Source organism: Eleutherodactylus coqui, chromosome 9, assembly GCF_035609145.1.
Source record: "Eleutherodactylus coqui strain aEleCoq1 chromosome 9, aEleCoq1.hap1, whole genome shotgun sequence".
In the NCBI taxonomy this organism is placed as follows: Eukaryota; Metazoa; Chordata; class Amphibia; order Anura; family Eleutherodactylidae; genus Eleutherodactylus; species Eleutherodactylus coqui.
Genome location: NC_089845.1, coordinates 95,683,832 through 95,709,055, shown reverse-complemented (window position 1 = coordinate 95,709,055; position 25,224 = coordinate 95,683,832). Strand labels below are relative to the sequence as shown.

Sequence of the window (25,224 nt, the reverse complement as noted above, 5' to 3'; positions counted from 1 at the left end):
GGGTTTTCCCAAGATCTGAGTGATATGTGATATGACACCTTAATGTAATCAACATCAATACTCAGAGGACTGGCAGCAGGTGAAGCAGTGATCTGAGGTGGTGAAATAAGTCTTTTTTAAGACTGTAATTACTGTATATTTAAAAGATTTTTCTTAAAGAGGTTTTTCAAGTTTCATTCACAGATCAGATACTTATGACTTATCCAATGGATGGGGATCAGTCACAATTTCTATTAAAACCAGTACAAAAAAAATTGAAAGCAAACTCTAAAACTGCTGGCATTGTATACACATGAACCAGTTTTCTGATGGCATGTTGAAGCTTGCCAATCCACACTAAAAACTACAAGTACCGTATATACCGGCGTATAAGGCGACGGGGCGTATAAGACGACCCCCCAACTGTCACCTTATACGCCGGTATTCAGTGGAGAAAAAAAAAAAAATTCATTACTCACCTGCCCCGGTGTTCTGTCGCGCTCCGGCAGGATGTCGCTCGCTCCGGCAGGCTGTCGCTCGCTCCTCGTCCCCGGCGCAGCATAGCTTTCTGAATGCGGGGCTTGAAATCCCCGCTTCCAGAAAGCTAATACACACGCCGGCAGCCATGACAGCATTGAATGGCTGTGATTGGCTGAAGGCGCACGTGTTAGCAATCACACTATTCAATGATGTCATTGAATAGTGTGATTGGCTGAAGCCACGTGCGCTTTAGCCAATCACAGCCATTCAATGATGTCATGGCTGCCGGCGTGTGTATTAGCTTTCTGGAAGCGGGGATTTCAAGCCCCGCATTCAGAAAGCTATGCTGCGCCGGGACGAGGAGCGAGCGACAGCCTGCCGGAGCGAGCGACATCCTGCCGGAGCGCGACAGAACGCCGGGGCAGGTGAGTAATGAATTTTTTTTTTTTACACTTTTTTTTTTTTTGAATTACCGGCGTATAAGACGACCCCCGACTGCAGAGCAGATTTTTCGGGGTTCAAAAGTCGTCTTATACGCCGGTATATACGGTACTTAAAGGGGTTGTCTCGCGGCAGCAAGTGGGGTTAAGCACTTCTGTATGGCCATATTAATGCACTTTGTAATATACATCGTGCATTAAATATGAGCCATACAGAAGTTATTCACTTACCTTCCCTGCGCTGGCGTCCCCGTCTCCATGGCTCCGTCTAATTTCAGCGTCTAATCTCCTGATTAGACGCGCTTGCGCAGAAGGGTCTTCTCCCATCTCTTCGGTTCGGCACGAGCTGCATTCTGGATCCACCCCCTTGTACGCGTCATCGCGTAGCTCCGCCCCCGTCACATGTGCCGATTCCAGCCAATCAGGAGGCTGGAATCGTCAATAGACCGCACAGAGCCCACGGTGCACCATGGGAGAAGACCCTTCTGCACAAGCGCGTCTAATCAGGAGATTAGACACTGAAATTAGACGGAGCCATGGAGACGGGGACGCCAGCGCAGGGAAGGTAAGTGAATAACTTCTGTATGGCTCATATTTAATGCACGATGTATATTACAAAGTGCATTAATATGGCCATACAGAAGTACTTAACCCCACTTGCTTTCGCGAGACAACCCCTTTAAGCATTTACAGCAAAATATAAACCAAACAATGATAGCAATAAATCAAAAGAAATTGCCCACATAGCGTCTATGGAGGGTCCCATAGGTTGGTGGATTAAGAGACAGATCACAAATGTTGCGATACACGGAAATAGTCTGTACTTGGCAGCTAAATTAATGGTACAGTCTTTGTAACTTGGTGCACAGTTTCAGAACTTGGCAATATTCACTTTAGACTTGGCAACACTGTCTCGCATAGTCAGTCCTTGTGGGATCAATAGTCAGCCCTTGTGGAATCAAGTTACAGTCTCTTTATATATTCAGCTGGCCCGGAGGATACATTCAACAGTTCAAAATTGTATATACTCAGTATGTACGGTGTAAAACATCCACTCTCTCAGCAATACAGCAGGCCAATGACTAGAGCCTACCCAACTAACCAGGGCACTCTTCCACAATCAGCAGCAACCAGTGCTTCTCTTGGGACTCATGACTACAGACCACATCCAAGCTTGCATCAGAGCTCTTGGACTTGCTTGCTCACTCTACCACCGTGGAAACAACACCACTTTTTGCATGTCCCTCCCTGCCTTTTGTACCAAACACAGACTCCACCACTTGGGTCAAGGTGTAGCGTACCATTCATCCATCAGATGCACATGCCTCACCCGGCATGGTGACCAGTTATGTGAACCTACAGTAAGGCCACTGTGACTGGGATTAATACCAGTCACACAATGTCCACATGGGCCACAGCAGTGACTGTTACACAATAACACTAAACACTTGCATAATAAACATTAGCAGCTGTGCAACAATCATCAGCAACTACAGCACTTCAGGGGACATTGTAAGAGACTTGAGTGAGGCCACCCAAATATCACTCTTAACCCTAGACCTTTAATTGGATTAAACAGAAAGGGAATTGGAAAAAAGTGGAAAATATTTAGTCATTTTACTTTACCCACGACCAGTTCTTTGATTTTTGGTGCAATAACTTCGTACAATTCTGCTAAGTATATAAATACTTCAGCCATGCAAACGAATGCTGTAAAACTGAATGTCTGATACCCAGGCAGCCCACAAGCGATTTTTAGAGGTCTCCGGAAAGCTAACAACTTGTGTGTTCTTGAAATCTGTTTCCTCTTAGTGAGATTAATAAAGCAAATATTAAGTAACCACTCAGACAGGCGCAGCTTTCATAAGTCTTCAAGCCAGCACAAGTTATACATGTATGTCATATGTTGAAGTCAGGCGATAACCCATATGTTTACAGAGACCAATGCTTCTGTATGTATCCGATGTGTCTACTGTGGGACACATTTCAATACGACCAACATAAAATAAATAATTAATCATGAAAATCTAAAAAATAAAATAGGATAATAAATCTTACTACAATATGTACTTAACAGCTTGTCTTTATGGGTAACAACATGGGAAAAACATATGTCTCAGTACAAGCACTGCGGGTTCTTTATAGGGATCTGAATTTATAAAAAATAATAGATTCTCCCTAAAAGGAAACTATATAGTTTCTGAGATCAAGGGTGTATCTAGTGATAGCGGACTTGGTGGGGCATGTGCCCCAAATGCCAGAGGGAGGCACCAACAAGCTAGTTTATCTTGTCCATGGAATTTAGGTACAAGATTAGGGGAGCAAACTGAATTGTTGCCCTAAGTCAAGAAAACTGGCTAACATTCTTGGCAAAGACTTTGTGGAAAAGAATTAAAGCAGTGTTCTGTTAAGAACAAGAGTGATGATGCCGTGATCAATCCATTTTACAACAGATCCAAATTGTGTCCAACAGACCCCATTGACTTATAATAGAGTCTATTGTGCTTCCATCAAGGTTTCTATTTTTTGCCAGCAAGAATAATGCTGCATGCTGCACTGTTCTTGCAGAAACCCCAACACAAGCAGGAACATAACGTAAGATATAACCTCCAATAATATTTGTTTTATTTCCATGAAATAAGGGGCTGAAGAATAGCAGACAGACCATTCATTTATATTGGAGATCCTGTGGCTCCAACAAGTGGAAACAAATGAAAGGGTAGAAGAAATAGGGAGCAGATGTAAATGTAATATGATAGAAGACTGTAGAAAAAAATTCTAACATTTAAAACTCTCATGTAAGCGGATTGTGCTGGTTTGGCTTCACCAGTTTCAATCTTTGATGGAAGCAGTGAGGTATTGTCCCAGGCACCTCTAACCCATTTGCATGGTGCAGCTAAGCCAGAAAAAGAAACATTAAAGATGACTTGGTCTGTGGAACCATGTACTGGATATGTCTGACACCAATAGATATAGACAAATGTATTTAATAAACCATATACAGAGCATATAGTACAACGCATTTCAACTCCCTCTGGGATCTTCATCAGGTGCCTCACGAAGATTACAGAGAGGGTGGAAACATGTTGTACTGTATGCATAGTATAGTACTAGATGGTTTAATAAATACATTTGGCTATATCAACTGATGTCAGAAGTATCCTGCACATGTTCCACCAAGCAGCACTATTTTTGATGTTTTTTTCCTGATTTTACTGTACCCTTTATCTTGGGACAGCTTTGAACAGTTAAAATCCAGCAAGACTGTATTAGTATATAGGAAATGGTCGGATTACATAGGTGTTGTTAACAGATCCAAAATCACTGGGTGCTCCCAACTGATTTTTACAACCACGTCTTCCAACTTGTGACTTGTTTAGGTGCAACCCTTTTTGGGCTAGTTAAGGTGTTCAGTTATATGACTTCACTGCTTAAAATTGTGTTCTTTCTAAGCCGAAACATTACTGTTGTTGTAAGAGTCATGGTCGAATAAAAGATGAAGATTATTAGAATGGAACAACCTTATGATTTTCTTTCTGCATTTGCTTTGATGTCTACAGAATCGTATTCTCTTGGGAATTCCTGAACATTTTTGCAAAGGACTGCAGTGTAGAGCAGCTTTTTCTCCTACACATATCAATAACCTTCATAAATATCTACTAAATTGGACAACAGCCCTGATATTCCTACCATAGAGCTTCTTGTGTGACCCATGAGAATGGTGGGACAATGCTGAACTCTCCTCCCTAAACTCTAATTGCCCCCCATTAGGAGTTATGTAGTAGTGTTAATCTTGGGAGGAAGGGATAAAGCTTGAACTTACTGTAGTCCAAGACAGAGACTTATTTTGATTGTGCCAATAGTTGCCTCTTACTAAGTTACTGTTAGGGGTGTTGTAGCATAGGCCATCTATCCCTCCATCTCTGTTTCCAAAGTCTGGCCTCCTTCCTTTGACATGAAGCATTATGAAGGATTTGTTGAACTTCCGTGCTACATATCATGGGTAAAGGGCAAAAGAGCAATAGACCTTGCTTTGCTTAAAACAATATGACATTTATTGAAAGCAGTGCACCTTTACATGGGCGAAAAAAACCCTAAAAGCCTTTAAATAGATGGACATGTTCTCTACACAGTCTCTTGATCAATTACATACTGATAGCTCTGTGTGACCCTTTCTATAAGTGATAACTCCCACAATCCTTTACAGGGTCTCTATAAAATTGAATTGCTGCCAGTCTGCCTCTTATAACTTCAGAGCAGACATCCTGCAGCAGCTTCACCAGTGCAGGTAAGTTATAGCACACAAAACATACTATCTCACATCTTTCTGAGCATTTTCCTCAGTTGTATTTTATGGTTTCGATGTGACAAAACCAATAAGAAAGGAATAGATGGAGCATTAGGTGGCCTAATGAAAAAAGTAAGGAAAAAGAAGCATTCACATTCTAGGTTTGTCTAAACAGGGGAGCTCATGCACTACTACTAAGGTTACAAACAGGACACCAATGTTAACCAAAGAAGTAACAATTTAGTTCTTCACAAGCACTGGAACAGTAGGGGACCCTCACCTTGATTATAGCCTTACTTCAAAATGTTGTCATTTAGTCAATGTGGATTTGCTTTGCCACACACTGCTTTGATTTAGGGCTAAGTCTGGAGGCAATACCTTGGGTACCCTAGTTTTCATCTTTCAACCCATCATTGCGGATCTGGTCTCCTCTGCAGGGTCCCCAAGCTGTTGCAGAAGAGTCTGGTATGTGCCTACATGAGACCAAGGCACGGTACCTGAGGGTGTGAACAGAGGCAAAAGCAGGAAACTTAGCCAACATCAAGGCAGGCAGCATACATACATAACGAACTAGATAGCACATACTTGTAGCAGTTTTTCAGCAACTCCTGCGGCAACCCCAGTCCCCTGTACACCCTCCTTTTTATTCTCTCCCATTTTGCTTGATCGGCTCCACCTCCCTGGAGTCACAGAACTTTGCCCCATATACTTCTCTGTGTAGACTTGATGAAGGGCTTACACCCAAAATGTCACTACTGTTGTTGACATTGGGAGTTATGAAATAAAGCGCCTCATTGCATCAAGAAAAAACTTCTATGAGTGTGTGATACCCAGTTCTTTATTTATCTATGCATATTATGGGGCAGTGATGGTGAGGATATGGAGTGAGCACCACTCTGCTTCATGGAATCAGGAAGTGCTGCTTTTTCTTTTTAAGGCAGACAGCATAAACTTCAGTACAAGAATCAGGCAAGAGGTCAGGGCCAACGGAGCAGGTACAATGCAATAAACAGTTCAAGTTGGGGCAGGCAGCTGGCAAAGAGAAGAGTCCAATAACTGTAGCTGAGGTCAGGAATCAGAATAATCAGGAACAGGCAGTAGTCAGAAAACCAGGAGAGCACACACAAACTACTGATCAGGCTTTAGCAACAAGTGAAGCCAAATTGCTTAGGCATCCACCTTACAGGGAGGATGCCTAATATAGCCAGGACTGTGTTGGGTTAGGTTAGGGAAAGATCAACAGGATGACTGCTAGCCCTTTAAATATGATGGTGGGAGCATGCATGTGCCTTGTGGACAGAGGCTAGAGACTGGTTCATTAGCTTGGAAGAGTGAAGAGTTTGCTGCATGATGGAGAGGGGAGTCAACAGTGCCCAACCGCTACAGCAGCAACAGGCGCGGGTGAGTCAAGACGAAGGCCATAATGGTGCGCCGTAACAGATTTATACATTGGAGGACATTTAATGAATCACAAAGTAAATTAGAAGGACCTTTAAATTTGTCTAAGTACTTGAATACATTCAATTAAGTAGACTTAAAAGAGTTAAAATATAAGTCAGCCCACAGAATGGCCTTGGCAGATATTATAATAGATTTTTATTTACAGGTAGGGGGTAGCTCTTACTCATTAATGGCAATCTCATAAAGAGCCGCACAACTCTCATAAAACATTTGATTTAAGCATTTTTCCATATTGGATTTCATTGTACATAATAACCATATGTTCTTTGCGTTATTGTCTCCTGGAAGAAATTTCTAGGTTTCTTAGTCATGGTTTGCTGCAAAGTAGATAGGAAGTGCTCACAACAGGCGGCTTACAGTATAATTGTCCTGTATGACGAAGGATTTATAGTCACTGATGTTATGGGACTATTTGGCTGAGCAGGTGCCATTGCTTGATGCCCCTTACACCTGGAATTAGTTATGTATGGATTATAAATATATGGATATAGGCCTCTTAAAGCTAGTGGTGCTCCTGCTGGGATTGTAAATGAAGAATGAAATGAATGTCTTTGCTTACAAATAATAAAACCTAGTTATGGTATGATATGAGGTTGAGGTGTCCAATGTTGGCGTTTTCCTACTGGGATATTGTGTTGGATGTCTGGAACTTAACTCTTAGTGAATGAATTGAGCAACAGTGGATTATCAATCATACCTACATACAGTGAGCCATAAAATAAGTCATGTTCTAGGCTTTTATGCTAAGAGTTGTATGCAGGGAACAGTAAGCTTACAATAACAGTCGCATTCCTCTTGTAGTGGATTTATGTAGCCAAGGTCTTAAACAGTTGACAAGCTGAAAACTTCCCATCATCTGCTGAGACATTAGTCTTTATTGCAATATTTGGGTGTTTGTTATAGAATACAGAGGAGAGTTGGAGCAACTAATTACAATGATGCTGTTTAGGGTAAGTTGATACAAATGTAGCAAACGCCAACTTGACACTCAACAAGTTAAATGCACAGTTAAAGCGAGTTGTAAATTGACTTTTACAATGGATTTTGTTGTGTTTTAAGGTTTGATGCAGCTGTGCATTTGATGAGTTGTGTGTCAAGTTAATGTTTGCTACATCTGAAAACCTCACTGTAACATATGTAATTAATTACGAGAGTCACTATGCAAGGTTAAATCTTCATCAGGAACACATATCCATCTTGAGAACAATGTTCATATATAGCAAGAGATTCTGAAGACAAGATAATAGTAGAGGGCAATTGTTGGATCTGCCTGGGGTGGTGAATTTGTGTATTTTTTCTCTCACCTCTGTGATTTCACTCAGTGAATGGAGGCAGATTGGGCTGGGAATCATTCCATCCTGCCCACCTCCATTCTCAGTAAACAGGCAGTCATTCATAGATGAACAAGGTACTCGTGCATCTTGTCTCCACTGGAAGAAAGGGTGGAGACGTGGGTTGGCCAGGTGGAGTTACAGGGGAGGGGGCAGTTCACGCCCGCAAGTGTGTATTGGCTTGTCCCCGCACACAACATATGACGTTCCGCCTCTCTCGACTGTCAGTCATCTCAGGTCCCCAGGTTCCAGATCTTGTCAGGTCCCGGCCGCTGTCATGGTAGCTGGTCATGTAGCAGCATCTGACCTCCCGCCTCCTGTCACTCTTGCCGGCGTTCTCCCATCATCTCCCCTGCCGGCTGGTGTCATTTTTCCAGTCACTCTCCCCTCTTTCCATCCCGGCTGTGGCACAGTAAGTCTCCCCACAGAGTCTCCCCTCCTATCTCCGGCGCCGCTGTCACATCGCTGGATGGATTGAGAGGCCTGCACTCAGGCCGGCACCACTGTGAATGTAGCTAAGCACCAATTCATCTGCGCTCCAGGTCCCCCACTGTCACTCTCCCCACCGGCCACCCATCTCCAATGCAATGTCTCCTGCTCCCATGCTGAAGCCAGGTCCGGGGGACTCAGAAGCCGAGTGCGCTCTGCTTTTCCCCATCCCACGAGTGCTGTCATCCGCAGACTTAGTGTTCAGCTGCTGTTAAGCTAGCCAATCACCAGCTGTGGACGGTCACTACAACTCCATCTGGCCAACCCATGTCTCCACCCTTTCTTCCGGTGGAGTCAAGATGCACTAGTACCAATGAACAATTGTCTGTTTACATGAGCTGATTGTTTTTCAGTTTTTATGCATGCGTAAACTGAACGATGAATCATAGCCGAAGAATTTGTTCGACATTCAGTGATCTTTATTGTGCGCATATTTCACGCAATATGTGTGATCGACAGCATGGGAGACTGTGGCAGGTTGGTATAGCGTACTCTGTGCTCAAAACCCGCTCACAGAATACACTGTAACAATACACATAGCTTAAAATAGGAGACCCTTTATAGATCACATTGTCAGCAATTCCACAATTTAACATATGATGTGACACCAAAATTGACTATATTGGGGGGCTAGTGCATGACAATGAATTCTTGTAATGGGAAAAAGACAAATCTGTTGCATTTCAGCAAAGTGACTGGATGGTAGATCCAAAATGCTGCAGAACTGAGAATTAAACACTTGGTTTTGATATAAGAGCAATGAGGGAGGAATGGCGAGCGAGCCTGTAGAGAAGGAACAGACTGTGATCACTTCACTGAGTGCTGTCACAGTCCTCTGACTGATGTCCATGGAGCTGCTCCAATAAAGAAGTAGCAGCCAGTGAGCTCAGCTGCAGCCAGGGTTTTACAAGGCACGTCCTGTAACTCCAGAAATAAAAGGTAATATGGATTGTGTTGCAGTTTGTCATATTCTGGAAAATGTAATAGAGGATAATAGTAAGCCAGAAAACTTAACAGGACCCTAGGGAAGCTTCAAACATTTAACTTCTTCTCATCAAGGAGCGGAGGAAAAAGAGCTTCCAATGTTTAGAAGTAACGTCAAGGTCAAAGATAAAAAAAGACTTTCCAATGACAAATATACTTAAGGGGTTGACAAGGATTAAAAAAGTAGTGCCACACTTACACACAGGTTGTTTGTGGTATTACAGCTCAGCCATATTCACTTCAATGGAGCTAAGTTGTAAAAGGGGATACAATCCATGGGCAGGTGCAGCCATGTATTCATAAACCTATTGCAGTTTACTGATTTACCAATCCAACCAGCATCAGATTTAAAGGGGTTTTCCAGAGAAATACTATTGATGACCTATCATCTGGATAGGTCATCAATAGTCGATCGGCCAGGGTCCAGCGCTTGTAACTACAGGCACGGCTCCCATTGATTTCAATGAGAGCTGTGTCTACAGTTACAAGCGCCAGCCGCTGCACAGAAGTCAGTGCGGAGGCTTCCACTCCGACCTCTGTGTTATTGTGGCGCTGACAGCATACGCCCACTCAGCTGATCAGTCGGGGTCTCGAGCGAGAGACCCCAGCCAATCAACTATTGATGACCTATCCTGATGATAGGTCATCAATAGTATTTCCCTGGAAAACCCCTTTAAAAGTGGCATTGAGGAAATTGAAACTATCAAATCTTGTCTCTGGTTGAACTTTGCTAAAAGTTCAATGCAAACCCAAACCTTTGGAGGTTCATCTTCGCCGAACGCTCTAATGTTCTTCGTCTTACTTTTTCTTTCCCCTTTCTCAGTCTTCTTTTTCTTCTTTCTTTTTTCTTTAGTAACATAACCTTAATAACAGCTCAAAAGTACTTCAATACATTCCTAGGTGACTTGAGAGTGTTATGCAGGGGTTTTATGTCTCTTAGACAATGTTATAATCAGTTTAACCCCTTCCCGCTCCAGGACGTACATTTACGCGGGGCGACCTCTCTGCATACAGCGCGCGCGTCAGCTGTTTACTACAGCTGACACCCGCGGGCAATAGCTGTGATCTGCCGTTCGTGGCTATTAGCCCTTTAAATGCCGCTGTCAATTTTGACAGCCGCATTTAAAGCCCCTGAACACTTGTTTGGGGGTCCTTAACGGCCCCCCCCCCCCCCCCACGGTGAGATCAGGGGAGCCGTGTAAGTGTCATGGCTGCCGGGGGCCTTCTGAAAGGCCCCAGGGCTGCCTTGAGAGACTGCCTGTCAAGCCATCCCCGTGAGGTGGCTTGATAGGCTGCCTGTGAGAATGCAGTATGACGTAATGCTATAGCATTACGTCATACTGCAGGTGCGATCAAAGTATTGCATATTGTAGTCCCCCAGGGGAGTAAAAGTAAAGTTTATAAAAAGAGCAATAAAGTTTTTTTAATTAAAAAAAAAAAGTAATAAAAGTTTAAATCACCCCCCTTTGCCATATCTATAATTTAAAAGTCTAAATAATAAAATAAAAATACATATTTGGTATCTCCGCGTCCGTAAAAGTCCGTAAAAGTCTGATCTATCAAAGTAGTACATTATTTACCCTGCATGGTGAACGTCGTCCGAAAAAAAAAAATAAAAGACTCCAGAAATGCACTTTTTCAGGCACCCTGTCTCCCAGAAAAAAACGCAATAAAAAGCGATCAAAAAGTCTTATGTATTCGTACTAACGGAAACTACAGGACATCCCGCAAAAAATGAGCCATCGCTGAACTACGTCGACGGAAAAATAAAAAAGCTACAAGCACAAGATGACCGCAGGAAATAATTGAAAAAAATTAAATGTCTTTGAAAAAAAAATTGTATAGTAAAAAAAAAAACTATAGAAGTTTGGTTTAGTAGTAATCATACTGACCTACAGAATAAAGTTATCATGTCATTTTTGTTGCAGTTTGTGCGCCGTAGAAACAAGACGCACTGAAAGATGGCGGAATGTTGTTTTTTTTCATTTTACTCCACTTAGAATTTTTTAAAAGTTTTTTTAGGACATTATATGGAACATTAAATATCACCATTGAAAACTTCAACTCGTCCCGCAAAAAACAAGCCCTCATACAGCGACGTCGATGGATAAATAAAGGAGTTATGATTTTCTTAAGGGGGGGGGGGACGAAAATGGGGAAAAAGGGCCGCGTCATTAAGGGGTTAAGGAGTATCTGTAAAATTCCAGTTTGGTTTGAACTAATTCTAACCGAGCCAAACGTTTTGCCACAATTCGGCGAGCCTGCCAAACCAACTTTCAAAAAGTTTACTCATCACTTTTCAAATGGACTATGCAGACAGCCAAATAAGTGATTCAGTTTGATCCAGCGGGGCTGGTATAGTGAAAGGGACTGGCTTAGCTATTGAAATTATCTAAACAACCAGCTCCCTCTGAGAACATCACAAACATTTGGAAGGTTGAGGAAGACTCGCAAACACATAACCCAATGTCGGGACTGGGTTGGCTTGAAGCAGTGGTGCTAGGACCACTAGATTGGACCTAAGCAGGTACATATTGTTACGGCACTCTGACCCCCCGAGCGCCAGGTGTGGTGCCCTGAACTTCCCGCACCCCACTGTCCCTGCCTACTTGCTTCGACCCTGGCTAACCCCAGGCGGACAACTGGACAGCGGTCCCTGCGCTGGCTTGGGACCTGGCAACTGACAAGAAGAAACTAACTGATGGGGGGACAGAGTGCCGACAGAGAGGCAGATGGAAAAGACCAACAGAACTCACAAGGCAAAGCAAGGCTGGAGATGAAAGCTGACAGGCAAACTAGAAGGAGACTGACTAGCAACTAGCACTGACTGAAACAGGCTAACTAGATGCAAGCAGAACCAATAACTGGCAGTGAGCTCAGGTCACTGCCAGCCTTATAAACAAAAGACTCCGCCCCAGGGCGGAGAGTGGGAGGAGCCAGCTTCCCCACTATTGCACAAGAGAGGTGGAGAAGTGCGGGCGGCGCCCTACAGGCGTACACGCCCATGCCGCCGCACACCAGCCGCTCCACGTCGCCGGGAGAGCCCTGACGTCAGGGCTCCAGGACGCCAGAGCCGACGCCGGGGTGGCGCGCACTGACCGCGGGACCCTGCGCCGCCCTGCATGGTAACACATATCTTGGCTACCTGGACCACTCCTTTAATAAAGTTTATGCTAATTGTAGAGGGAAGCCTTAGTTTCTGGCCCCCTCTATTAGCCAGGAAAGAATATGGTGAAAAAACTAGTGTTCTGGTGCAGCCCAGTGCCGTCTTAACAGCATTATGGGCCCCCGGGCAAAGCAGTGTACTGGGGCCCCTACGACAACGAATCATAGGAATAAAAATGTAAATGAAAGATTGCATTTCATTCCTGCTGAAAGGGTTATTCTCCTGTAAAATATATATTATATACAGATGCGGCCGGCATGAGATGACGTTGAGACGAGGGAGTTAGTAACCGGTGACCTAGATCAGAGAACCAGAAGTCTTAAGTCTCTAGGGTCCATTTTCCTCTTGTCCTAGACGTCTCTTTGATCATAGTGCCAGGCCACTTTACACTAGAAAGTAACAGGACGATGTACCACGCTTCACAAGATGATCCACATATCCACTCGGTGGGAAATCTCTCTTTTTATTACAGAAATTATGGATAATTTACAATTGGAATTATGGGTAATTTGAAAGTGCTTGCACCTTATAATACGGTACTTTGATTTCTCTGCAAAGGTGATGCATAAAAATGCTTAATACTTTCAAGGAGCTGCCTGGGATTTTTGGGAGCTTTACAATTGATGACCTATCCTCAGAATAGGTAATCAGTAGTTGATTGGCGGGGGGCTGCCACTCGGGAACACCACCAAAGAGCTGATACCACATAGCGCTATCAGTATTACAGCAGCCAGGTTTGGTACTGCAGACACAGCTGCCATTGAATTTAATGGAAGCTGTGCTAGCAGTAACAAACCAGGCCACTGCAATGGTGACATCTGCTTCCATTACTATCTATACTGACAGAAATGGCCGGGCTCAGCTGATCAGCCAGGATTCTAAGTGGCGGACCACCAGCAAGAAACAATTGATGGTCTATCCTGAGTACAGGTCATCAATAGTAAAACTTCCAAAAGTCCCAGACAACCCCTTTTATTTTCTTGCCAATAATCGCTCCCAGCAGTAAGCCCACTTTTATATCCTAACAGGCATTATTATTGGGCAGCTGTCATAGTCCTTGTTAGGTACTAGGTTGTCAGTATAAAACAAACAGCCCCAGATCCATATTGATTACAGTGCTTAAAGGGGTTGTCCAAGATTAGAAAAACATTGCCTCTGTCTTCAAGAAACAGCACCACACCTATTCCTAGGTTATGTCTGGTATTGCAGCTCAGCTCCACTGAGGTGATTGGTGTTTAGCTGCAATACTTTGCACAACCCATGGACAGTTGTGCTGTTTCTATAAGAAAGTAGCCATGTTTTCTAGTCTTGGACAACCCCTTAAATGGTTCTTCTGCTCTGCAGGCTTTTTTACTATACATTATAACATTTTGATTATTCTTTTGTAACAGTTTGTTGGAACACAAGATTTTGGAAATGGAGGTCAGACATAAGGTTGAACTGGATACATTGAAGACAGAGAAGGAAACATTACAAGGTCTGGTGTCCAGGCAGAATTACATCATCCAAGAGCTGGAGAAGCAGCTGACGAAAGCCACCACTAATAACAGCATGCTACAGAAGCAGCAGAACGAGCTGATGGACACCGTGCACAACCTGGTCAAACTCTGTTCAAAAGAAGGAGGTCAGTAACATTTTGGCTTTAGGTCCTGCAGCAGGAGATGATCTAGACATAGATCCAGGAGGGCAACTAGGAAGAGCTGGTTGGACATATGCCCCAATTGCTGGGTGACCAGGCAAGTGACAGCAAATCACAATGTCTTGTCCAGGATATTTAGACATAGGGCTAGGGCAGCAAACTACGGGCCAAGAAAAGCATAGTTATGACTGCAGAATGGGTCTCCAATAACAAGCATTTCCATGGCTAAAAATGTGCAACTATTGCAGGTTTTACCCCTCAACCTTGAAGTAAATGGTGACAAGTGTGCTCTTAGTCTACCTAGATCAAGGGAAACTGCTTCTCACTGAAGAGACTAAGCTGGTGTATGAAGACTTCTTTTTATGCACTGCTTCATGGGAAAAAAAAGTATGCAGATTAGTTCTTCTCCAAAAAGAAAGTAATTCTCTTATAGCAGCCAAATCAGAGATTCCTCCAGAATGAAGAGGAATTATCTGCAAACGCTGATTCAGGGTTCTTGCCCCTTGGCAGTTCAGAGAAGGGTACTAGTTGGCTGTCAGCCAAGCAGTTGTGTGGCCAACAGCTATCTCACCTGTCCTCCACACACACATGCATGCTTGACTGAGCTACGTGTTTTCTGTGTATTGTGGGTGAGATGTTCGGCAGTGGCTTATCTCCCAGGAACAAAAGGTTGATGTGATTTAAATCCTACTACCCAATCCTTCTCTTTCCCAGCATCTACCATCAGGAAGAATTGGGAGGCTGTTATACACATTAAATTGTATCCAATGAAATTGGCAGATTTTGCTTTTTTTAGAGTTAAATATAAAAGCTGTAAATGTTGTGTTATAATTTTCTTGTGTAACGTGCCTTTAAATTGCCATTCTGGCAGTGGTGACGTGCAACCGTACAAAGACACAAGGTAGGGCATTACCACCAGTGCTGAACGAATAGTGGAATAATGAGTTTGTGTTGGTAATGAAAATCATCGTGAATCAGGATGGTCGATTTCAACTCCTACTAAAGTCAATGGGAGAAAAAATCTGGTTCACTAACCTGCCCTCCAGAAGACCCTCAGTGCAGCCAAAGGAACTGTGTGTTAGCATGGAACATTATGATGCGAAAGGCGTCTCTATCCTGAAGGACAGCATTTCCATTGGTAAACAGCTGTTCAATGCTTGCATTTAGACTCTGTGCTCGTGGATGATTGGGGTGGTATTTTTTTTAATGTTCCCATAGCTGGGGGATGGAGGGCTGGCTGTTGACCTGGGACAGGCTGGAATATGGGGTAGATGTCAGTGTTAGTGAAGATGGTGTTGATGATGGCAGCTCAACTTCTGCTCTGTGTTTTCCACTCCTGGCTCTGAAAAAGTATAAGAATTACTTTGTGGAACATTGGACGTGTCTTGTAATTGGACATATCTAACTGTAACTATAACGTCCATTATCCATACTTAGCTGCCTATCACTAGGATAACTATTACTTACCTCCCTATTCATTTATTGCTTTTATCGTGCATAAAATGTGACTAATTTAGCAGATTCTACAAACACAATGATATACAAGGCTCTGTGGTTCACTTTACACTACATAAATATAATTTCCGGTCTGACCCTTCATGTTGGAGCAGATAAATAAGTCAATTACACTGTTGTACGCTTTGAAGCTGAAGTTGAGTCACAGGAAATAATAGCTGCTTATATTTAGCTTTTCCTTGTGCTTTACTAAGGCATAAGAGGAAATCGTAGATTACATGTTCTCAGCCATCTCAATCACTGAATTCTTTTAACGTTGTGATGAAAAGGTGAAACTATCAGTATCCAGTATGAAAAGTACGATTTCTGTGAAGTTTGTTTGTCTCTTCTCTTCCCTCTGCTAACTTGGCTGTGAAGACAGGACACGACTAATGTGAGAAAGACTAAATGCCCAGAATGTCCATGCTTTACATCGACAATCCACTGACTTAATTAAAGACCTATGGGAAGATAACATATGCGACCCGCTGTGCCACAAATCTGATTTGGTTTAAGGCTAATCCTGGGATCTCCTGGTATTCACCAGTTAACTCCACCAATCAGGATATCGTCTTCACTGCAGGGAGCCCCAGAAATCATGTAGTTATTGTGGCAACTGATGCAAACTGGTTAGGGTAACTGTAACGCGGTACCAGATAAGTAGATAAAGACATGGTCATAAAACAGAGTTTAGGTCAGGGCAGGTGGAATTCTTGCGGAATGATAAATCAAACTGAGGGTCAAGGCAGGCAGTATACAGTGTAAGCATGGTCAAATAACAAGAGAGGTCAGGAGTGGAGAAGTTGGGAAAGCTAAGTAGAATAGGCAAAGGTCAACCCAAGAAATGCTTAAGACAATAGCACTCCTTTGCAAACCAGACTACATGTTCAGCATCATCCCTGATGCCATTGACAGTTTTAGGGAACTTTTGTATTCAATGTATTTACCCCAATGTGTGTATCATTTAAATTTTAATTTCAACTGATTTTGGCCCCCAGCACATGGGCAGAAATTCCACAGCAAGATTTCCCACAAAATTTCCGCCCGTGGCCACTGCCATAGGATTGCATTAGAAAATGCAATCCTAGGCAGACGGACGCGATTTGTCTGCGCGAAATCACGCGCGGAAAACAAATCATGGCATGCTCTATTTCTGTGCAGGGCTTACGGAAATGTCACTCCCCGGCCGCCGGCTCCGCTCTGCACATATGCCGGCTGGCTGGCAGCCAGCACATCAAAGAACTGGAGCCGCGGGAGAGGTGAGTGCCGCGCTGGTCCCTGCAGGAGCTCGGGTCTGGTCCCGCTGCAAGAATTCTCCCAGGGGATCTGACCCGGCCGTCTGCAGGTGGCCTTTATTGAGAAATATATAAGCAAATTATTACATGCAGATCAGCTAGAAACCTCCCCTCGCAGGGGGTGCAATAAAGAAATTTCACAGTAGAACCAAATCAATTAAATAATGAACTTTCACACAGGGTTCCCTTTACAGGAAATCCAACAGGTATTTCTAACAGGGTTTCTTAGCTGCTAAAGAACACATCCTGCTTGGAGGAGTTAAAGGGTGAAGACCTGAAATCCTTAGGTGTTTCTAGCTGGAGTAGCCATTGCAAATTCTGATTGGAGACCCACATTTGTTGAACAGATTTCCTTCCCTTAACAGCAATGTTACACGGATGGACAAAATCTTTTTGAACTCTCTAGAGTGAGAAGGGGTCTTAAATAGTCCAAGACTTTTATGGGATTGACCAGAGATGGAAAAGCATGATTTTCGCAACGGCCCTTTAAAAGAAAAACAGACAGTACATGCAGTTGCGACCTACAGACAGCAGAGACAGAGGACCTGTGTAGGAGGATGCTGTATTTGCCCCAACTGACAAAATTAAGAGGACAGGGGCCTTATTTATTGATTGTAGAAGGAAGTAGCAGTCGCAGTCATCAAGCGTGACACTGTGTAATGCTAAATTTTAACCTATGGGAGTGCTGTAAGGGAACTGAACACTTTCACAGACTAAGGGCTCTTTCACATGAGCATAGCATTTTTTGTCCGTCCGTGTCGCGGCCACAGCGCAGCCGAAGAACGGATGAACAGGCGCACAAATCTGCAGTTTGTACGCCCATCCAGACGGCCTGAGTTCGGCACATATACGTCGAGCCCGGATTGCAGTTGGGCAGGGGGAGACAGTTTAGCTCTGCTAAACTGCCTCCCCCTTTTTGCCCCCTTGCTGGCTTTCGGCAAGGGAAGGGGAAGGGATGGGGCAGGAGCTAGTGTGCTTAGCTCCAGCCTCTCTATGCCCCTTGTTAGCTGCCAGCAATGGAAGGTGGTGGGGTGAGAGCTTAGCAACTAGCTCCCACCCCATCCCACAACCTCCAATTGCAAACAGCCGGCAAGGGGCGGAAGGAAGGGGGTGGGAGTTTGGTAGATACACTGCTAAACTCCCTCCTATCTCCCTTCTCCGGCAGCTGTCATAGACTCTCATAGAAGTCTATGGCAGCGACCATATTCCGGCCGGGAAAGAAAGTTCCTAAACTATCTTTTCTGGCTGGCGTAAAAGCGCCTGGGTGAAATGCGCTCATATGCTCTATCTTGGACGGCCGGGCGCTTTTACGCGGCGGAAAATTGCCTGTCTGATCTAATCAATTGGAATCCAATCAATCACATGGCAGTGTATAGCGTCCGGCCGTGAAAACGGAGGCCAATATATGTTCGTGTAAATAAAGCCTAAGGTTGCTTCCTGGAGGTCTCAGAAGCAGGATATGCTGTGATCATGTCCATGCTCACGGACAGGGGACATTTCTAACAAAAAGGGGTCGGCCAAAGTGAACACGTTTTTTTTTTCAACTTTTTAATATCTGAGAGATCATTAACCCTAGGCCTCAGCTATCTATGATGCATTTCCTCCCTATTTGACCTACATCTTCATATAGTACATTTATTTTACATCCACTATATCTTAGCATGAGTAATACATCTAAAAGAATGGCGCACGTTACATTTGAGAAAACAGGCTTGAGCCGTATGATTTATTTGGACTAACCTTAGGTCAATTGCATAAATTCATATACTCCCTTATCTCAAGAAATATAGAATTTTAAATAAGATATGCCGTATAGCCCAGTAAAAATAATATCTCTGGGTCACCACCCACAAAATAATAACTCAGCAGACGCAAGTAGCCCGTTCCTCAACATCTTTTGTTCTAGGAACCCATCCAACTAGCTTAGGAAAGTATTACCATGTGTTTTACATTGCATTTGATAAAAGCAAATTGCTCATTTTGTGCTGTCACAGTGATAGATTCATTCAATCAAACATGATGAAACACCCCACAAACGTTTATAGGGCATTAGTTCTATAACCGTTATAGGCTGCTGGTCAACAACAATGCCTGCGATTGTCTATGGGAGCAATTTGTATAAACAGGCATCTCAAGCTTCTCTACTGTACAGAAGGAAAGAACGGCGAGGTCAGAGACAAAATGTTCATGTTTCGCATGAACATTCATGGCATGCAGTCCAACATCTATTGCTGTCTATGTACGTTACTGTTTTACTAAAATGTATGGCATTGCATTTAACCCCTTAAGAACGCGGCCATTTATTTCCCCCCCTTTTTGGTTTCTTTTCCCCACGTTCAACAGATCAAAACTATTCTATTTTTCCATCGATGTAGCTGTCTGAAGGCTCGTTTCTTGCGGGATGAGTTACATTTTTTAATGGTACTAATTAATGTACTGAAAAAAACTTTTTAAAATTTCAACGTGGAGTGAAATGGAAAAAAAAAACCACAACAGTTTTGTCCTATTTGGGAGTTATTGTTTTTTATGATGTACACGCTGTGGCAAAAATGACAAGATGACTTTATCCTGTGGGTCAGAACGATTAGCACAATACCACATTCATTTATTTTTTGTGCTGTACTACTTCTAAAAAATAAAATCTTTAAAAAATATAAGTTTCTGTCTGTCATAACTTTTATATCTTTCGATCAATGGGCGAGGGCTTATTCACACGAGCGTATATTGGCCAGCTGTGAAAACAGCCAGCTGATATACGCTACCGTGTTATGCGCAGAGCGGCATATAAACTGTTGGGCTGTCTTCCCCTCCCCTCCCCCTCGGCAGCTTTCTGCAAGGGGAGGAGGCGGGATGGAGAGGGAGCTAGTGTGCTGTGCTCCCGCCCCTCTCCGCTCCTGGCCACTGCTTACAATGGGAGGGGTGGGATGTGGGTGTGACTTAGCTCCACCCCCATCCCGCCCCTCCCATTGTAAACAGCGGCAAGAGCAGAGAGGAGAAGAGAAGGGAGACAGAGTTTAGCAGTCACACTGCTTAACTCCCTCCCACTTCCCTTTTCCTTCTGTAGGAGTCAATGCAGCTGTCGCCGCCGACGTGGAAGTGCCCAGCCGGGCGCTTTTATGCTACGGAGGTACGCGCCTGTGCACTGATGCATTGTAAACCAATGCATCGGAGGGGCAGAGTATATCGGTCGGACGTGAAACCCGTCCGATATACGCCCATGTGAATAAGCCCTGAGGGTGTGTCTCTTGCAGGATGACCTATGGTTGCCATTGAAACCATTCTGGAGCACCTATGACTTTTTGATTACATTTTAGTACACTTTTTTCTTGCAGACTGGGTGACTAAAATAGTGCAATTCTGTTTTTCTTTTCTCATGACAGTCAAAAAAAAATAATGTGATATTTTGATAAATTGGAAATTTATGGATGTGGCTATACCAAATATGCTTGGGGGGGGGGGGTGCTTTGATTTTTTTTATTATAAATACACGAAAAGGATTATTTAAATTTTAATATTCTTTATTTTTCACAATAATCTATTTTTTTTGTTTATTTTTACCTTTTTTAGTCTCTATAGGGAATTTGAACTTGCAATCATTTGATACTTCAGTATTGCAGTATATAGTATTTCTGCAGGCATTCCATTAAGACAGGCTCTACTTAATAGGTAGAATTACAAGCGAGCCCTGGGAGCTTTCAGAAGATATATAATTGATACAATTATATATTTCCAAATGTCCATTGCATCATCCATGTGCCCTCTCCAGCATTGGAAATTGGTTGCAATCATGAACTGCAGGATTGGGTGAGCTCACTTTTTCTTTTTTCAGGCCTTCAGAAGACCCTTGGCTGTCATATTGCCTGGATGGTGCATCACGGTTTCATTGAGCGAGGGGGAGAGAGAGTTCAGGATGTGAAGGGGGCATTTAAGAGCCACTTTCAGTATTGACAGTAGCATTCAAAGGGTCAACAGCTGTGATCCGCCAGCGTGAACCTTGATCACAGCTGTAGCAGTAGGGTGTCAGCTGTCAAAGAGAGCTTACACCAGCCATGTATGGAGTGAGCTCAGCTCATGATCCTGCTCTATGCAAACCCTGCACCCCCGTGACGTACATGTATATTCTGGGGTGCTAAGGGATTAAATGTACTAGATAGATATAAGACAAATAAATGGATATATATATATATATATATATATATGATAGATAGATGTGAGTTCTGCATCACAATCCATACAAAGACATGTGGATTTTTGTGCGGACTTTGACAGTAGAATATTCTGCAGTTATTGCGGAATATTTCAGTGTGTTTAAAAGCAACCATAGGGCTTATTCACAGGAGCGTATATCGGCCGCCGTTTTCATGGCCGTCCGATATATGCTACCATCTGAACTGTCTAAGCCCCCTGTCTGCAGCCAGCAATAGGTGGAGGCAGGATGGGGTGGAGCTTAGCTCCACCCCCACCCCACCCTCTCCCATTGCAAACAACCAGAGGTGGAGGAGAATGGCAGAGAGACCGCAAGGGGAGGGGGAGAGGGAGGGGATAGACATCTCAGATGGTAGCGTATATCGGCCGGCCGTGAAAACAGCAGCCAATATATGCTCCTGTGAATAAGCCCTTAGATAGCAATCATGGAGGCTGATACTTTTAGTCATACTTTTGGTAATATCTTTACTGGTCACAACGGTGATCTGACTGATTGAGTGAAAACAGGCAACAATAGCTCACATTTAAATGCAGAGTAAGAGGAAAGAAGAATTTAGGTGAAAGGCCCCTTTAAACGATACAAAGAAAGAGGCCCCTCAGTATGGTCCGAGTCAGATAGTTGATGACTTCTCACAAATTTAGCAAGGACGAAGAGAAAATGAAATGCAAATAACATAACAATTTTGGTTGCAGTCCAAGTGTGGATGTCTCTGCACTTCTTCTGGCGAGATCTTATTATGGACACAGTGTAATGACCAGACAGTGATTTACTGTTTATATTAAGCTCTGAAATAAGGCTAAGCAGACATAACACATTTCACTCGCTGGACTCAAGTGAATGTTTTGTATTATTTTTTTGTGCCGACCACAAAATACTTTTAAGTACACACTATCTCTTTATCTGGAATGGCCGATCTGCGCCCAACAACTTTTACCCAAAGCAGTCATAAATATTAGCAGAAGCGAGAAAGAGGATCAAGAGAAGATCAAGTTATGGCTTAGGCTGGATTCACAGGGGTATATATTGGCTGGGTTTTCACGCCTGGTGGATATACGCTGCCCCTCTGATGCATTGGTTTACAATGCATCAGTGCACATGGGCGTATTTCTGCGGTGTAAAAGTGCCCGGATGGCCAAGATAGCGCATTTTGGCTGGGCACTTTTACGCCGGCGGTGGCTGCATAGACTCCTATGGGAGCCTATGACAGCTGCCGGAGAAGGGGGGTGGGAGTTTAGCAGAGTGACTGCTAAACTCTCACCCCCTTGCCTTCTCCTCTCTGTCCCTTGCCGGCAGCCAGAAATTAGAGGGGGCGGACTGGAGCAAAGGCTTAGATTTTTGCGCCCGTTCAGGCATTTCTACGTTGCCGGCGGACGAACATAAAAACGACGATGCCTGTGTGAATCCAGCCTTTTAGGGCTTATTTACATGGCCGTAGGCAAGGGGAGAGGCAGGATGGAGGAGCTGTCGTAGGCTCCTATTTCAGTCTATGCAGCCGGCGGCGGCGTAAAAGCGGCCGTCCAAAATGCACTATCTTGGCCAGCCGAGCGCTTTTGCGCCACAGAAATACGCCTATGAGCACTAATGCATTGTACACCAATGCCTCAGAGGGGCAGCGTATATCAGCCAGGTGTAAAAACGTGTCTGATATATGCCCGTGTGAATCCAATATAACATCATTTAAATGGGTTGGTAATTTAGAAATGCCATTTTCAAATAGAAAGGTGACTAGAGTGGGCCCCATAATAACCTACATAGTTGTTGTAGGGTTGTAAGATAAGCAAATATCCACCCTATAAGTCAATGCATTGTGACTAAACAACCAGTCCTAGAGGAGTCAGGACACTGCTAGGAGCCATAAAGTTGGTTTATAACATTGTCTATCAGCCATATAAGCCCTGTATAACACTCTAAAAGTGTAACACAGGGCTATTATTACTATTTTAATTATTTTAATTACTATTTTAGGTGTTGTCATGAACTGATTCAAAGCGAACCAAAGTTTTTGCAAAGAATCGTCCAACTGGTCAAAAAAACTTTTTAAAAGTTTGCTCATCACTAGAAAGGATGTTTTTGGTATTTTTCTGTAGGGCCGAAAAACTGCCCAGATATGCTCACAAAGGAAAAGCCGGATAGAAATATAGTCGCAATATATAGTAAGGAATGTTTTATCCACCCCTTTATTAAGTTTATTTAGGGAATCCTTGGCAGATGACATTTTTTTCAGGGGTTTCCCTATGGTTATCATGTTGGGAGTCAAAATAAACATGAAACCACTCACCCACAACTAACTTGATCTTCTTATCCCAGTAGCATAGTACAGGGAATGGAAAAACCGCTCCATTATGAGTAAGAGCATGTGCGGCTTGAAACGCGTCAATGCTTTTTTCTATATTTTTATTATCTGTCTCCACATGATGTTTTTAAACAAGTTGGAATAAAGATTTAAGTTTTTGATTTTTTGGAGTGCTGGAAGAATCTTTGCGGTTGCCAATCACATCGGGTCCTCTTAGTTTAGTACAAAAATATCATAGAATAGCCTTGAAACTAGAGCTTACTAGTGAAACAATACTAAGAATGTCACCGTTAGTGAAACCCTGACCTGTCATGTATGACAATAAGCCCATGTTGACAAATAGTCTCCCATTGTGGATCACAGAATCAAGTCGGAACAGCGTGAAACATACACATGAATGAAAATGACAGAAGACGTTGGTGCTAATGCCATGCATCTACACCACGGCTGTACATAAAAGCATCGCTATGCAGCCCACAGGTGTGCCATCATGTCACCTAATACTTATGAATGAAACAATGTTTTTTATCAAACAGTGTGAAAGACACAGGAAAAGTGATTACCAAGCCAAATGATCAGGAATTTGATTTTTTGCTCTTTTAATTTAAAAAAATAACAAAAACAGAAAACAAACAAACAAAAAATGTATTGAGCAGACCTTTTTCCTGGTTGCCAGATCTGTTTACCAAGGAATACATCACTTCATAGAACAATGTCCCTTACGTCTACATACGCGTCTGTGTGACCAAACTCACTTAATAGCTTTTTAAGAGCCCTGCAGCTTTGGTCACAGCCTACAATTATCTGCTCCTTTGCTACTGAAATGCTTCTATTTTCCCACCAGGCAATATTGACTCATATCTGCTCTAAACATCCACATTTTATATTAGATTCTCATGAGGGGGTGTGTTGTCAATAATGTTGTTAGAACCACCAAATGAGATTATACTGTTTAAGGCCGAATGCACACGGCTGGGTCGGATTCCGCATGCGGGATCCCACAGCGGAATCCGATCTGTGCTCGGCTGGTAACCCCTGCATACCTATCCAAATTTTTTTCTTCTGAGCTGTGGATGCACCAGCAGGTATTTGCTGTGGAATCCGGAGGTGGATGCCCACTCCGTATTCCGCAATGCAAATCCAACCGTATGCACTTGGCTTTAGTCCCATAACGGTACAGATTCCAGAAAGTAGAGTTTACTGTTGTCTGCAGTTTTTGTTTACTATGCAAACTTCTGTGAGCTATGAGAATCTTCACCGTTTAATACTACAGTAAGTAGTTTGAAGGTTCCATTTTCTATACCGATTTGTAGATGGGCTAGAGCTCTTGTCTTTCTGATATGAAGCTCCAAATTCTCTGCACAGATGAAAAGTTGAATCATAAAATTCAGGATTTGGAGCTTTGAATTAAAAAAACTCCATTCAGTATAAAGAGATGTTAGCAATAAATCTGCACAGAAATTAGGACCTATTTGGGTGAAAATTGACTTTTAAGGACATCTGTAAGGGCATTTTCCCCATAAACCTATGATAACCATAGCTGGGGGACAGGATGAATGATGATACAATCCGAAGGGCGATACATGTAATGGGGCAGGAGTTTATATTTTTTGATACTGTGATTGTTACCAAAGAATATGTATACAGGACTGTGTCCTTAAGAGGGGGCAGGATCAGA

General features: G+C 43.2%; 1 protein-coding gene across 1 annotated transcript in view; it reads left to right on the top strand.

Annotated features, from left to right (window-relative positions):
- Window positions 1–25,224, top strand: part of ANGPT1 (angiopoietin 1) — a 323,094-nt gene that overhangs the window by 183,418 nt on the left and 114,452 nt on the right. The window contains exon 4 of the mRNA XM_066578083.1: window positions 14,010–14,242. Within this exon, the coding sequence (XP_066434180.1) occupies window positions 14,010–14,242 (233 nt within the window). The remainder of the gene's footprint in view (window positions 1–14,009; window positions 14,243–25,224) is intronic.